The sequence below is a fragment of the Acanthaster planci genome, linkage group LG05 (genome assembly GCF_054643075.1).
Source record: "Acanthaster planci isolate LZ-2023a linkage group LG05, COTS_SCS, whole genome shotgun sequence".
Taxonomy (NCBI): domain Eukaryota; kingdom Metazoa; phylum Echinodermata; class Asteroidea; order Valvatida; family Acanthasteridae; genus Acanthaster; species Acanthaster planci.
The window spans coordinates 14,882,879-14,900,110 of record NC_141781.1 but is presented as its reverse complement, the minus strand read 5'-3'; the positions used below and the strand labels follow the sequence as shown (position 1 = coordinate 14,900,110).

Below are 17,232 nucleotides of genomic sequence, written 5' to 3'. Positions count from 1 at the left end.
GCTGGGAGTTTGCATGGCCAGGGATCTAAATTCTTAGATGCTTTGCAGAATGTAACGCGTGCAGAAGCTTTGAACAGAAGCTTGGATGTGAACGATATTAGGTCCTATTATCTGCTGGGGGTGAAGCCGTCTTTTTAACATCTGGGAGATTAACGTTGATAAGATCTTCTGCACTTTTAGCAACAAAAACGTACTGCGTATCCTAGTGCGTCCAGGGCCGGGGGGTTATTAAGAAAAGAGTACACTTTTTAATCTGTAAAAATTGCTTATCCTCCCTCCCCCACAGAAAGTCAGTAACACCATTCGTGAGATACTGGCGCTTTCAATTACAACATATTTCATCACAGCACCAAATTCAGAACAAATCATGATACTGAAACCGCACTTTTCGCTGTTTTATTCCAGGAAGGCTGCAGTCACGTCACCTGCGTCTTCCTTACTCTATCATATATAGGGCGTATACATGTACATACGAATATCGAATGACTATTTCTTTAAATGCTCAACTATAAATGTACATCTGTCTAGCAAATGTCGAAAAAAAGGCTTCCCTTCGTAACAACTTTCCATGTTCCGGGATAAGAAAAAAATGCAACAGCATTGTTATGGGAGAAAATTTGCTCTGGACAAATTCCTATCAGAACCTCCCCCCCACGGGCGATCGAGAAGGTAGTAGGCTAACTCCGGGGCATCGTATCTCTCGTATACAGGCCTAACTTGCAGTCAAAAGTAAACTGTCTACATGTATCAAACGGCACAATGCGCGAAATTTAAAGTATCTGCATGAATACGCTGAACAGGTGGTCGTGCACAGGCCTGCCGTGCATTGTGTTAAAACTGCGCACCTCGTAATGCAGGCTAACCAAGCTTAGTGCATTTGGTTTCCAGTCCATACTTGCTCTCGTAGGTTTTCCCCGGGTACTCCAGTTTCCTCCTGCCTCGAAAACTGGACCTTCTTCCTAACTCCGTAATATGATACTGATATGAATAAACGTATAGATATTGGTGCAAATAGCCCGAGTAGCTGAAAGTACCATTAAAACAAAACAACAGGAGGCTCAGCAGTCGTGATTTGAACCTGCGTGCTGCTGGTCGTGATGTTCAAGGCTCGTGGATGTGTGTATAGATGGAGAATCGGTGCAGGTGAGAAAATCTATCACCTTTCCCAAAACGTGTTACAGATAACAGATATGTTCACTCTGAGGATGTGCTACGGCTTTTAGGGATTCGGGGGAATCAGAAAGTCAGAAACTTGCCGTCATTACTAATACAGTAAGATGCGCCAAATCAAACCCAGAAAAAAAAATCGCACGCCAACGATTTGTTCTTCCATTGTAAGAAAAGCATTTCTTAAACTTCCACCAATTCCAGTGGGAAGTCATTGTTTTCGAATTTATATGCCATTATAATGTTCAATGTCAAGGGCGAAATTACATTCACAAAGTCGTGCGCACGTCATTCTCTTGTAATCTATGTTTCACATCACGAGATTCCATAAGAATAATTCACATCGTAACCAAGCCTTTTCCATTTGCTTCCGCAAAATTTCATTGCCTTCAAAGCAATAAATATTCTAAGAGCCAAAGATAACAGTGAAAATGTTGAGGCATTCGCATGAAATAATAAAAACACAATGTTTTGTGACAGGTTCGTGTATGTGCATGTTTTGTTTGTCATTCCCCTAAAATTGTTGTCTTGTTACTAACTCTTCTTTTAGTCTGTTTTTTTTTTTTTCAGATACCGACTGGATGTGCGACTGCCTGGCTGACTGGATGTGCGACTGCCCGATGTGCATGTTAAGATGTGCTTGACCAAAGACTGAACTGACCTTGCAACACCTGCACGCACCACCTTGCACGGGGAAATGATGTACAGCAGTTGTGACACTGAGCGTCAGGCTGCCGCTGACATCCCACAATTCAGAGACTGAGATAATGTGCTTCTTGTACATTATGTGTCATTTTATGTGTTATAGTAGTATTGAAATACATGTACCTGGATAATTTCTGAATCATTCCATTCAGTTTCCACTCAAAGGCATGTTTGATTGCAGGATCATAAAACTTAACCCAGCATTTTCATCAAAAACCCCAGAATTATGAAATACATTTCCCATTGTTATGCAAGAAACATCCAATGTGTTGTTTAATAGTTTTTGCAACATATTATCTGGACCTTTCGTATTTGTGAAAGATCACTTTCAAAAAATACATACGGATAATTGGCAATAGCTTGCAAGTATAGGTAGTTTGTACTCATTCTTCATATTAATGGCGGGTTATAGATCTGTTTATACATAACGTCCATGAAAATTGTTAGCTGTGTTACATATACGCATTTCATCAGTAGGGAATTACTACCTGTATATCCTTTGAAAATCTTTAAAATCACAGATATGACAGTTCAGATACTAAGTTTCTTGCAAAGATAATGCAACATTATGGTGTGAACATTTTGAAAAAAATCATTAAAATAAAGAGTCATGGAAGCATTTATTTTATAACTAGGTATGTAAGAATCCATATATGTAAGAACAGAATTCAGTTGTCCCAATTTGTTGAAACAGCTTGTATGCAGTAATATGACCTACAAACTTTAAAAAGTAGTGGCACTAGTATATATTAGAATTGTTGTAAAATGATAGATTTTTGTTTGAGTTTCAACCTTTTTAAATGTTTGAATTAATTTTGTTTTGTATTGTTGCATGATTGATCATTGTTGCAAGTCGCATAATACAGATTTTGAAATGGTTTATTATTTTTGAATATCTGCTTTGACATTTTACTGCAAGTAACTGAACCTAAGACAAAACTTGCAGAGTGTATAGTTACTCGCCAAGTACAGTATTTTTTACTCGTGTTTTATTATCATTTTTAAAGCACTTGTAGATGCAGGTTAACTTGCATGAAAATTTATTTATCAATCACATTTTTTCAGCTAGCTCAAATGCTTTGAAAGAAGACCCCTGACAGCTTTCTCCAGAAACTAACTTCTCATTAATTTATTTTATGAATTGACAACCTTGAATCCACAGGTCTTTGAAATTAAAACACTTTGCTTTATTTTTTTTTAAATAAACACTCGTCACTAAAACTAAGTGCATTGACATAAAATCTAATTTAATGTACGGTGTGTTCATGACAAATGACTTTTTACCAGATAATAGCTTATGTTTTCCCTGTTTTTAGAACAGGCTTTAACATATGAATAATAAAAAAATGTAATATTTATTTTCATAGTCACTGTAGATATTTTACTATAATTCCCACAACACCATTATTTATCTAATGAAAACTGTTCACAATAGAACAATTTTGAAAATTGCAAGGGCGTAGCCTGGGGGCGATTTTTTCTTCCGTACCACATATTCGCTATGGTCCCATAGAGTTGTGCACAAAATGGTCATACATGAAGTTCAAAGGTCAAAAGATACAAAATCGGCACCTCTATTTCGCGCGTTGACGGTGTGCTTGCATGATTGTGTACGTGTACTATGTATTCTGTAAATGTATACCGCCACATGCTCGCACATGCATGGATGGGTTTACTTCAGCGAGAACTGGAACTTTGTCGGCTTCGTGAAGGTCGTGCATGTAGTGATGAAGTCTTCTGTGCCCACACTGGCATTTAGGCCCATTATCGGGCGACTCCAGGGGGCTTGGGGGGCACGCCCCCCCTTTCCACCCCCCAAATGAATGAATAAATAAATAAATAAACTAATTAAAAACAAAAGATGGGGGTGGAGAAGAAAAAGAAGAGTCATACTGCCTGAAATTGCACAACAGAGCGGCCTAGAATCCAAAAATGCCCCGGATCCTATGCCGTACGCAAGGGCTCTCGGGCATTTTAGTCAAACTTAAATGATTTTACTATTGCTGCTTTCGTTCACACGCCCCTCCCCCCCCCCGAATATCTGGAATCAGCCCACCCCCCTCCCCGGAAAATCCTGGATCAGCTTCTGATTGTCGTCGTAGTTGTGGAATTTTTAACTGTGTCTTGAACAATGTCTTCAAGTTCCTCTGTGCTTATATTGAATGATCACAGCCATATACCCCTCATGTTACACCTTGTTCATTAAATGAAATTCCGTCGATTGCAACATAACGGCTAAATTTTGTTCCATCTTAAACTTGGGTTGTCCACTTTTAGATAAACTACAAAGGCCAACAATTTTCATATTTTTAACACACACGCGTAGCCCACTTGAAATTAATAATTAGCGGAAAAAGAACTGAGCCCTGCTGTAGTCCCTTGTTATTAGGGGAATTGTGTGCCTTTCTTTTTGCCCTGTACATGCATGTACATCATGTACATGTACCAGTAGGCTTAGGGCTATTGTAGGCGATCGATGTGCAGCTACAGTTTGCACTTCTTTCTGTGATTCATTGCGCAAGCGTCATTCCGCACAGAGCTAGATTTTCGAGTCGACATTCATATACACGTACAATAATCACACAGACAAAAATTAACATACTTCAAGCATAAACTTGCGACTAATTCTTAACACCGTGCAATAGAGCCTGAAAGTAAAAGGTCACGCAACGAGCTTCCGGAATTCCGGAACCCTCGCGCGGTTTCATGGGGATTTTACGTTAGGCTGTCCTATCACGTTCGATAATTTTTGGAAGAATAATTCCTTATTCAAACCACCCCATGAAACGCTTGTGTTGGAATTTTATCTTTGTCTTCCTCAAATAATATTAAGGAAAAGTCACCTGGAGATGGGTAAAACATGAATTTCATTAATGACCTTTCAGTCCGACGATATCGTACGCACGTTTTCACTCGCCGTACGTGCTTCCGTGAAAACGAGATTGTACAACGATGCAAAGACTACCTGCAGTCGATGGGTTCCAGATTCCGTTGAGCTGACCATCATCCGATTGTTGTCAGCAAAGGTTAAATAAAGTGTTAGAATTTTTCGTAAAAGTACAATACTGCTTTAAGTTTATTACCATATATGTTTTAGAATCTGTCAAATATTTTGCTCTGCTTTTATTCCGGTTTTTAGTTACAGACTTCCACAAAATTTCAAACTGTAAATGTTCATCTGCGTACGAGACTGCCGCATTGCACTGTTAATTCTTCGTGCATATTAGATTTTCGGAAGTGAATTGTTTGGGTCAATTTTTGGCAGGATATTTCTCCTTTAGATCAGGTGATTTCAGTTCCTATAAATTGATATCCTAGCAAATATTTTCCAAAGCCCCATTTCTGTGTTGGAATTGTTAAGAAGTAAAATATTACACATTTTTCAATCTTTGCAGGTTATTTTTCTTATCCAAGGTTTCTGGAAGCGCGCCATCACGGGTCATCTTTCGGGCTCTGTACGCGTACGTTGCACTTGAGCTCAAGCAATGTGGAGTGTAGAGTACAGCGCGTACAACACAAGTACATCTGACGGCTAGCTTCTGGGTCAAAACTCTCTCTCGAATCATGCATGACTTAACGTAAACTTGGCCCAATCAGACAGTTTTATTTGCACCCATAGCAAATATGTGGTACGTTAAAAAAAAAAAACCGTCCCGCTTCGACAGCGCCCTCCATCCATGTATTTAGCCACGATTTCCACTTAGGTCTGGCAGCACTTTACAGTAGGAAAATGGTTCATTACTTTTCTTGAGAGAACAGTCTTCACGCCTCGTGGAAGCTTCCTTTGTTGAAATGTAGGGTTTTACTCTAGAACCACGATTATAGCCATGGTTTATACACCTCAACGTTTGGGAAAAAGAGAGAGAGAGATAACAAATTCGCGGTGCCGTTCTAGGAATCATTGTTTTTCTGCAGTTTATGAGCGACGGACTCTGGGACAGTGGGAGGGGACCGGCCGTATGGGAAGTTGTACCTCCCGATGTCAGAATTTTGACAATAAGAGGTAACTTTATCTTCCTTATATATAATGTGGTTCTGCGCGTGGTTTACCATCTAGGAAATTAGCAGGCCTTTTCCGTGCTTTTTTTTTTTCTTGCTTTCAGAGAGAGAGAAAAAAATTGTTTTGGCGAATGGGACTGTTTCTCAGTCATATCAACACAGAAAAATTGCTACAAAACTACCAATTCCCAGAATGTCGAAACTATACAAATAGTTGCAAGGATGCATCCAGAACCAAATTTTAAAGGGGGGGGGGCTTTTTCAAGCATCATTTATGGCCTTACTAGGAAGTGGAATCTTAAGGCTTTTACACGTTTGGTTGTTTGTTTGTTGGGTTGTTGGGGTGGTTGTTTGTTGGGTTGTTGGGGTTGTTTGTTTGTTTGTTTGGTTGTTTAAAGAAGGGAAATGAAGTAGCCCCCCCCCAAAAAAAAAGGGCTCTTGGGGGCATGGCCTCTGTTGCCTCCTTCCCTGTATCAGCTTCGGAATGACTAGTCTTTTTACACAATATCCGAGAGCTTAGCGATCCACTTTTTATGAGCTATCAGTGCATGGACCAGCTTTCTGTGTGGAGATATAGGCGTGTTGCATTTCTGTTTGTAAACAACCATTCAGAAGGTATAAAAGGGGGTCTCCTTGCAGCACTGTGAGCAACAGGACAGTAAATCTTCAAACCTTAAAGCAACAGCCGCCTGCGCATTATGCACATGAGCCTCAACAATGGGCTCTGTGCATTAGCAGCGCTCTCGGCCGTCATAAGATGATTGATCTTGTGTGGGCATCATCTGCTTCCGTGGAAGAAAACATCCCTCGTGGAATAAAAAGCATGAAAGGGGTGGGGATAACCGAATGCCGCTAGCCACAATCCTGCCAGTGTTAACCCGTAGCGTAATAGCACAAACCACATCAGGTCCAAAGACTAACAAGTATGGTCAAGTTATGCAGGTATAGAGTATTGGGCAAGGTTGAGGCCTTGCACAACACGATCTAAACAGAAAGTCAGGAAGATACCTGCTTGTTACACGGAATACAAAACTGAATCATCTTTCAGTTAGATTTTGACCACTCAGTTGGTTTTTCACATGCTATGTCTCCATCGTGATGATTAAATCTTTCCTCTTTTCAAGGGTACTTTTGTATCAAAAGTTAAGTTTTGAGACAACTGGAAGATTGGAGACTGTTAGAATTAGTAAGGACCTGTTACCTTCCTCCATGATGTTGGAGAAGAGGAATTAGGGTCCAAAGAAGAAACTTGGATCATACACAAGCGTAATAATTTGTATGAGTCCAAGACTGCCGTGTCAGACAATGCCATTCCTGCAGCGAGCCTCCATCTGTCCATGATCTGTCCCAGTCCGGGAGATTTCGATGGAATGCTTATGTGCAGCCCCTTTTATTATCTCCAAATCTGAACAATCTGGTGGTGTCAGCGAGGGACCCCCTTTTCTGTAATGACTTCAGGGCCATGAAACACGACACGAGGTGTGGCGCCCCACGTTGTGATTGGTCCGGGGCCTTCTACGAACGTGATGTTTGGAGCCCCGGTGATGAACCGAGCGGCATAATCAGCAGACCCGAGTCGCGGCCTTCGAGCTTCTTAGCTTTGAGTCAAAGTTTTAAAGGCAAATATCAACTGACCCACAGTTAGTCTAGATAGGTGCCACCCCAGATCTAACACTGTGTCGGTGTATGCTCGTGAACAGCTACCTGCTCGCAGTGACAAGACTTTCTAAATCTAAGTCGGTCAGGCGAGCTGAGAGTGAGCCAGCTCACTCGAGTACGACTCTTGCACTCTCCCGAGCGCAGCACTTCAACCTCATTCGCGGGGACTGTTTTGTGACAGTACCAAGTGCAAAGTTCTGTGTTGCAGAAGGTGGTGGCTTTTTGCTCCTGTTGTAAACTTTCAGGGGATAAACAGAAACGACAAATCGGCCGGCGCATCGTGTGTGTATGTGTGTGCAACCCGGTGCATGGTTGAGTTCAGCGGAACTTTTTTGAAAAGGTGATTGATCACAACGTGGTAAGTAAAATCCACACAGGTAGTTAAACTCGGTACATGATGTAGTACAGTGGCGAGGTTTTTGAATAGTTTTGCGAGTTTGGTTTCACATTGACATGAATGAAAGATAATTGAAGTCAAAAATAGCTGATTTGATTTTTTATGTCGTTGGTGTCTTTGCTGAATGTCGCATTACACCATGTACACTATACCCCTAAACTCCTGGGTTGGTTCGAGCATAAGGAGGTAGGAAAACACCTCCGTGGTTCGAGAGCGCGGTTGACGACAAGTCCTAGAGTTCGAGGGGTGCATACACACTGCAGACTACGGGACATGACGTCATACTCGAGACTACCATGAGTAAATTGATATTGCTGTTTGCAGCCATGGAGGTGCACGCTTAAATTTGTGAGTCTGTAAATACAGTATGTCAAAGAGTTCAGCAAGCCTAGCGAGGTATCTGGAATAATGGAGCTCGAACTATCCTTGGAGAAGTTGCGTTGGTATGGTATGTGACAGCACTTCCCAATTAATTCACGCATGATTACCTCTCTGGTCGACCCAGCGCGGCTTGGGCCCTTAAGCACTGTTTATGATGTTAACAATATTGGTGGGGTTATAGGTTACGTAACTCCATACTGATTTCAGCTGGTACTGTTGGTGATGATGGGTGGTAGTGGGGTCGATATGCGCAGAATTCTCATGCCGGATTCACATTCTTGGTTATTCGGTCATATCTCTAGGTAAATTTTACTGTTTCGTTATGAAGATCGTGGAGGTGATAATGTGTGAAGACCAACATGACTTAGACCAACATGATCAAAGTCATCCAAGTACTAACGTAAAAAAGGGCACGAAACGAAAGCCACCTTCCAAGAACATTCAAACATTTAGTTACGACGTTAATTAACATCTACAAAGTGTCTTTACTTTCACACTGCATTATGTATCTGTTTACATTGTTACAGTACGTGGGATCCGGAATAAAATCATTTGAAAAAAAATTTAATGCTTACTAGGAAAAATAATTGGGAAATGCTTTCCAGGAAAATCTGTCTCCGTCAAGGAGAATGGCTGGACACGTTAGTGAGCTTGCACTGAAACTAACCTATCAGAATTGGGATCTGAAGCTGAAGCATCCTGCGTTGACCACACACGTTCATGTTTTCTATCAGTCTGACGACCAGTGTCTTTTCAAAAAGTTTTGTAGGGCGACGCTTCCTTCCTAATCCTATGGTTCAGCTTCCGTGTGGATAAATTCCATGGCTAACTCGCCTCCTAATCCCATGAAGCAGGGTGGATGTCGAAAAATGCGTGAAACTTGAACAGACTTTTTGTGATATCGCTGTATTGGCTGATGACATAAGGTTACGCTATTTTGTGCAGGCAGTTTAGGTTGGCACAGCCTGATGATTGCATTATTTGGGTACATTCAACCCCCCCCCCCAAAAAAAAAAGTAGCCTGCCGTTTTTATCCCGGTGCCTGGACATACCAAACCTGGTCTAGGACTTCTGTGGATGCTTTGTGGTTATAAGAAAAAAACACATACTGACGTCGAACTTTCACGTGAAGTCAAAACGGTCAAGTGCTTCGCCATCTGTCTGTGTATTTATCGTAAAATTTCTGATGGTGATCTTGTTTGCACTGTTTAAGTAATTGCCGTTGCTCCTCCATTCACACTATCTCACTTTGCTTGGACTTCTGGAATCCCTGCTCCTACCCTACGAGTTAATTGCCCTGTATGTTTTTGTAATCAACGTGGCTGTAAACATCGATCTCCCTATGATTTGGTTCTCGATTCAGTAGGCAGGATAGGCTTTGTGCAGGTGCCCTACGTTGTACGTTGACTTGCCCCCTTCTCTCGTCCTGGACCTGCTGTTTACTAACCATATCAGATGGACAACAGTGATTTTTTTCTTATCTGTTGCCAACATTAGCTTTAATCACAGCTGACTTGCTACTCGAGTCGATGACTGACTCGAGTTGCATTTTTTGGCGACTCGACCTGACTCAAACCTTGACAAGTAAATGACCTGACTCAAGTCACTGCGAGCAAATTACTTACCTGGACTCTCTCATCAGACGACCCGACTCGCGTGAAAGTAAATAAGGTTCGAGTTCTAACTATAAAAGCAAACTTTGTTTTGTGAAAACAGTATATTGGCAACTTAATTACTTTAATGGTTGGTAAAATTTATGTTGTGTTATATCAAGAGTAAGATGTGGTACGGCCACATGCAGTAAGCCAAAGGTGAAATGTAAAAATGCACCCAAAATGGTTTTTCTCTTGTTTCTACGTACCTTATTGTGTTCAAATATTTGACTCAAATCGACTCGAGGTACAAGAATTAGTGACTCGTTAGAATTTCGATTCATCCGCTGCTCAATTTACTGTTCATTCAATTTACTACTGTTTTTCTCCGAGGAAAGAACTTCCCGTAAGTCGTGTAAGATAAATTTTAGGCCTTCAGAAAATAAAGTAAAGCGAGTGATGTAATGAGACCAAATACTTTTTGGTCGAAAAGAAATGGCTTTAAATTTGGTCAATTAATCTTTTATGCTCGAACTCACGGTGACAATGGATCAGTCATCTTTAAATTACTTTTCACCTAATTAAATACTCCCCTTTCTTAATACTCCCTTTTTACGTTTCCAGCTGTGACTCTGAATGTCAATGAACTCCTATTGATCCAACAGAATCAGGATCATTCTCATGTGAAGCTCTTTCATGTATTGTTAACCAATAACCTTACTTGTGACTGAGCCTCTTAAAAGAATTACATGTACAATACAAAGGTTTGTATTTGAGGCTTGAAAGTTTTGTTTTTAAGTTAATTTTTTTTAACTGTCCATAGTGCATCCATTTGCTGGATTATGAGAAGGTACTTACTTTGGGCAAATATTGAAAAACCCTAGTTGACTTGTTCGCATCCCCATGTATTTGGGTAAAAATGTACCGTTTTCTGCCATACAATAAAGAAGAAAGATTCATGAAGAAGAAAGGTTTACGCGCGGTTACTACTTTTGAGTCTTTTATTTCAAAAGAATCCAACCATGGTATCAGGAATACTGTGTCCTATTAGCATGCTTCAGAAAATGCTACTATGATAGTAATGTAATACATGTACAATGTACATGCATTTATACTGAAAGGATTGTCTAGATTATGCCTGGCGGATATTTGCTACAGTTCGCTTTCAGGAAGTGTTCCTGTTATTTTGCTGAATGCGCAGACACGCCGCAGTGTGGGGGTGGCCAATCTCCCCTTTCCTAGGTCAGTTCTAAAGGCCCACTCTCGCCAATCAGGGTAGTTGAGGTGATTATTGTTGATGCATTCACTGATTGAAGACACAAGAAGTGGCAGAAAAATGGGTTGTGTGCTAAGCTAAGAGCACATTCTACATCATGAGCGGGTATTGTTTCATTTAATTATCCAAGGGCGAAATTCTAGTGTGTAGACGTTAATCTAACCGCTGAAGACTACCCAGCCTGTGTTTGGTTTGTTGCAAGTCCTGTGAAAAAAAATCAACTTAAAAGTCTTCCTTCTTGAAAATATTTGATCCAACCACTCTATCCACAACCATTTTCCTCCCTAGTACTGTGCCCAACACGGATGTAGAATCTGTTTCTACCTCCGTGGTGCCTAATGGTCCAACCATGGTTATGCCCTTTATAGAAATATCCAGAACATTGTTATGTCTGCAGAGGAAGTTGGCTCGGCTATCTTTTATCAACAGATGCCAGTCTTAATTGGCTGACTTACAAGAACATTCCTTTTCCGGACACCATTTGCTTTAACGCTTGAGGCTTTGAAACATAATTAGGCCTTTTACGCAAGACAAGTAAGTCTTGGCAATGACAAGGGGTTGAAAACAGGCAATTTACAACCCTAATCCAGTGTCAACTCAGCCAGGGTTGAATTGATACAACCCTGCTCCACGGTCACACCAGCGTTGATATTTTTCAACCCGGGTTGAAACAAATCCAGTCAATCGCCCCGGCTTGAGCGTTGCTCGATGCTGCTTTGCTCGAGGGAAATGTACTCGCTTGTTTTGACTATACAAGAATAGTCGGACATTGTCTTGCTTCATTCCACCCAAGTCCTCCGTCTTCGCAAATGCATATGAAATAGCAAAAGATTGTTCTCCAAGCGCAACGTCGTTGCAATCCTTGTATTACACGCGCATTACTTGTACTGCTGCAATGTACACTAGACTGGTCCCCGTCCTTATTATATAGGGACCAGTAGCTAGCTGCAGGTTGACGTACGTGATTAGCCCTGTCGATTGAAAGCTGAGTATTAATTTTGTTTTTGTCAGGTCAGTAGCAATGCTATAACATGAATTACATTCCAGTAGTGAGGTGATTAATACGCAAGCAAAGTACCTATTCATGTTAACACCCTGTCGATCACAACGTGGTAATTTATCTTTCAACGAGTATCATCGATATGTTATTTTTCGTCAATTTATTCCAAATCAGTTTTTGTTATTTTAAATAAATATACAATTTATGGTGAAGCTAATTTCGGTACCGTCGAAGAAAGGCGAAATATTCTATCAGCTCCTGTTTCATTTGTGCTTAAGTTTGAGCGGGCTTCGTTTCCTCATTTACATATATAAACCGACAGGATTCCTCCAGTTTCACTATACCTCTATCGGTCCCTACGTTCGAAGGACGTCTGTGAGACCTCTGAAGACGACTTACGGGACGGTCACCAGTCTGTGAAGTACACTTTATATGTATATTTTTACCTTTGCGCGGGGATACGCGGGGATGTTGGCTTCCTCGTCCCCAGCTAGCGGATGGATATCGACTGAAGTTCAACGGCAAAACGACGAGTTGAGAGGCTCGTCAAAATCCATTATCAAATCATCTGCTCTTAAGGTGCAACCAAGTTTGGGTTAACATCTTGTGCTATTCGAAGACTCACCAAAATGTTACAAAATGAATTTCCAATATTGGAATCTCCGTGATGAGCGCCACTTGTGCATCGATTTAACGTAGTTGGCTCACAACAAAGACCGTAGTTGGCTCACAACACGTGTCCCGTGTGCCTTTATTTTCTGGTGCTGACAAATGTTTCAAGTAAACCCTGGATTTTACGTGTCAATTTGCACGTTTTATTATCTTTCCCGTGGCTCCTACGTCGAAACCCCCCCCCCCGAAGACATGTCAATCAAAACGTGTGGGAAGGGAATACATTATGGAGGAACCGCCTTTTGGACTGTACAAGATTATCGTTGTTGGTTTGCTCGTAGAAGATTTCATTCAGGCGTGGCAAGGCACCCATTTTGCATTGCTTTCCAATTCCAAAACTTATAGAGCGAGCAATGACGCTAAAGACTAAGTATCTCTGATTGTAAATGTTGCTAGCAAGCCAATGCAATGTTCTTCGGTTGGTTTAAGGCGGGAGTGGTTGGTGGTTGCAACCAGATATTATATCGGTTGTTGGCCATGGGTAAATCCTTTTGGTGGTTTGTCGTTTTCGCGAACACATATGGCCGGCCTCAATATGCATACACACGGTTATTCACCAACACAAAACACGCGCAGATTTTACCATTTATTTCCCTTGTGCTCAGCATATTTTGCTCCTCAAGAAGCTCGGTGGAGATGTCCTCTTTCCAAAAGGTAGTTTCCCGCTTGCATACTCCAGCTTGCAGATTTACTGCATTAAATCTATTGCCAATTATGGCATGGACTTTTCAGTTGTCTAACACAAAGTCAATTTCTATCCTTCAGGCTATATAAGCAGCATTGGCATCCTGGGGATGGAATTGGTGAGAGGAGTCGTCTTAAGGCTGGCGTGTCTTTGCCTGATGTTTCTGACTGGGACTCTGGCCCAGGAGCAGGGTCCAGCCCTGGGTCCTGTTCCAGGAACCGACGTAGGATCGGGTCCAGTAGTACCTGTTGGCCGAGTGCCGCAGGGAGCGCCCCCACAGGGAGCGCCTTCACAGGGAGCGCCTCCACAGGGAGCGGACGCCGCACAGACAAGATCGAGCCAGTACAGAATCATCAGTGGGTAAGCAGCAGTTTACAAAACTTCCTTTCTTCTCACGCGGATTGAAGATTGGCACATATAATTTTTTACATTCATTTTTTCAAGGTGCATGATGACATGCACTATGCATTCAACACGTAACGCACGCCTCTCAGGGCTGTTTACATAAAGTCATGCACACCTCCCCCCCAAAAAAAAACCACGATGAGTCTCGCAATCACTAAGAGTTAAGATATAATTATTAAGTGTCTCACATGGAGGCTGTTTTGTGTGGAAAGAGCCATTTCTTGAGAAATTTATTTTTGAACAGCTGCTTAATTATGACTGGTGCGATGTGCACTTAGGATGCGGCTTACTTGTTCCCCCCCTCCAGGGTTTGGATCTGCCCTTGCGTGCATGTCGTTGGTCCGTAAACGGTACAAACATCTTGCCACAAGAATGACATCGGCACAACATAATTTGTTTCATGCTCTCCTACTATTAAACACGGCTTTATCCTCCAATTTCAATACAGTTTTACTTACACCCATGGGAGTTGTAGTAAATAAACCACATAAAATTTGTGGTTCTTAATCTGAAACTCTTTATTCTTAAACGATTTATAAAACCTGAGTGTTGCCTTCATGTCCAATGTGGAAATATAAATATAATATATATAATATATATAATAAATAATATATATATAAGCTCTATGACTCAGTGACATTCTCAGTAACGGCTTAGTTTCAGCGAGACTATGCGATGGTTGTTGTTGGTAAATATATGTACATGTATTTAATGTATATCTGAGAAAGCCATTTCCGCTGGTGGATGACAGCTTCACGTGACACCACTTTTACTAGATAAGCCGAGGAGGTCGGACGCAACCCCCACGACTTATCAGGCTTGCCACACGTTGCCTTGGTACACCCCCCCAGCGTACATTAGTAGTTATCTGTATAATGCATCATATTTTGTGGACGTAACTTTTTTTTCCCAAATCGGACACATTTCTCCAAAGCCCGTATCGTCAGCGCTGTTGTCAAATGCTTGAAAAGCGCGAACCAATATGTTCCTTATAAGCGAAAACACCTAACTGCCTGGAAGTATAAGAGCGAGTCTGCCATCTACTACATACAGGCAAACCTACATGTACAGTGTACGTGTCCGTAACCTGGTGAGCCTAATCCTACAAGCGAACGAGCTACGTTGTTTAACCCTCACCTTAATGTGCAATTACAAAACTTCGTATCGGGTTAGGGCAGTTGAACGTGGTTGGGAGGTTAAAACGTGTCCTACATGTTTACATGTATTATGATACAAATGGCTCAGTAATAGTAAACAATACTCACCGCATACCTTTCCTTTTGAAACGGCAAGTAGGACAAGGTGTGCGCGTTACATTTGCCTGTTGCTAATTTCTACATTTCTGGAAGGACATCGACAGGACACATGCGACAAAAAACATTTCCACGGGTGTACAAGATAGCAAATCCACGAACTGATATTACTTCCTGAGACAATACGGCGCTTTATAACTTCTAATTTTTTTTTGGGGGGGGGAAGAAGTTGTATAGGCCGTGGTTATTTTTGTTGTTTCAAGCTATCTCTCTGTGCAGCATGCAATGGCCAAAGGTGAAGCTTAAAGTCAGTTGGGCCCGTCGCCCGTGAGTCATCGGTGCAGTCAAAAGACCCGCCAGTACCAAAGTTCAGGCGTCAAAGGTGCACTCTTCCGACCTCTTGCACAGATCGGAGGTCAGTTCACACGTATTTGGACAGCTACGTGTACATGTACATGTACATTCACAGTTTGCTGAAAAAAGACCCCAGACCAAAATAAAACAAAAACATCATGAAGTAGGAGGAAACGGGGAGCTCATCTGTAATCGAGCGTGTTCTTGGAACAGTATTGTAAAGTGAGCTAAACTAAACTTCCAGTGAAAATCTTGCATATGCTTGTTGGATTCGAAATAGTTACGGTTAATTTACTTATTACAAAGTGTACTATTCAGGAGGCTTTGTCCTCAGTCAGTGTGGGGTATTTGTTTCGCTTTAGTTATTGTCCTAGTTCTGTTGTACGTCTTCTCTAAATTTGCCATAACGTCAAATAAACATATGCCTTTCGACTCACGAGATTGAAATTTAAGTTGATGTCATATTACTGTTGCATAGTCACTTGACACCCATAAATTTGCTGCCTGCACAAATTAGCTAGCGCTTGTCAAGATCGGTTTCCTTTGGTTCCAGCTGGAAATATTCACTCATGAACAGAATGTGCTCTTGCACTGGGCCTCAACTATCTGACACAAGCTGTGAATTATCTCAGGTTCGCTGTGTTTACCAACACCAACTGTTTTTCTGATGGGTAGCCATTACCGCGACCGGGGAGGGAATTGCGCACCTACCGCTTTTGTTGGTCGGCAACCGTGACCCCCGCAAGCGTGACCAAAAAGAACGCCTCTTTGGAGAGTCCAGGAACTTAAATTTTTCCTTAGAACACGCTGCTTGTTGGAGCCCGTTGGATATGTAAAATATACATACATAGGTTAGAAGGAAAGCTTCCCCACATACAGTTCATAAGAATGTTTGGAATTGTTTGATTGGGCGAGAGGTGCTAACGAAATAGGCCCAACTACGGCATCCACTCTGGGACGAGTATAAGTCCTTACGTTAAATCCTGCTTTAAATAATGGTACAGCTGTTTCCTGGTATTTTGTTTTAACGAAACGCATTTTATCAGTCTTTGGGTTTCTTGGGTTTCACAGTTTTTTTTATCCGAAACTAATAGGCCTCTTGTAGCCATTTTGTCGTGCAGCGGTACGAGGAAGCAGTATAGTCAAACCAAACCCACGCTACACTTGGTAGACTTCCTTGAATTTATTACATTGCTTACATGACTTCCAACTGAACCTTTCTGCAAGAATCTTTTCTGCGGTGTTACGTTTATGAGCTTTCATGCCGGCGAAAACAAATCTACCGTGCAATATTCACTTTAAACAACCCTGCAACGTGGTTCAAAACAGTTGAAAATATATATCTATCAGCAAATTCTGTAATTTCTCTCCATTACAGCATGTAACAGTCCAGGATTTTAATCATGTATCTGATTTGGTTTCGAATGGGAAGGAACGCCGAGTTTCACGTGTGCTAGGGTGAACCTAGACTTTCATACTCGGCTCGTTTGAGTTTGCCTTGTCGCCACTAATTATCATCTGATTAAGAAGATGGTTGCTCGATGATATGTTAGAATATTGTCGTCAATTGACCCGTCAGCTTGCGCGATATGTGGCAAAAGGTAACTCCTGTGTTGTACCATGGAGCTATCATACATTGGAACCACGGAACCATGGAATTCCTTTCAGGTTTTCGGGGGGGGGGAGT

The 17,232-nt window shown here is 41.5% G+C and overlaps 1 protein-coding gene and 1 long non-coding RNA gene across 3 annotated transcripts in view; both read left to right on the top strand.

Annotated features, from left to right (window-relative positions):
• The first annotated feature begins 705 nt into the window (after positions 1-705).
• Positions 706-3,069, top strand: LOC147799099 (uncharacterized). Its single transcript, XR_015425260.1, has 2 exons — positions 706-1,143; positions 1,738-3,069. It is a non-coding gene; the product is annotated as an uncharacterized LOC147799099 (long non-coding RNA).
• A 4,331-nt stretch (positions 3,070-7,400) lies between these two features.
• The window catches only part of LOC110977321 (fibrillin-3-like), a 94,299-nt gene continuing 84,467 nt past the window's right edge, over positions 7,401-17,232 (top strand). For both annotated transcript variants that reach the window (XM_022231322.2, XM_022231321.2), the window contains exons 1-2: positions 7,401-7,888; positions 13,614-13,893. In XM_022231322.2, coding sequence (XP_022087014.2) covers positions 13,643-13,893 — 251 coding nt within the window. In that variant the 5' untranslated portion in view covers positions 7,401-7,888; positions 13,614-13,642. The remainder of the gene's footprint in view (positions 7,889-13,613; positions 13,894-17,232) is intronic.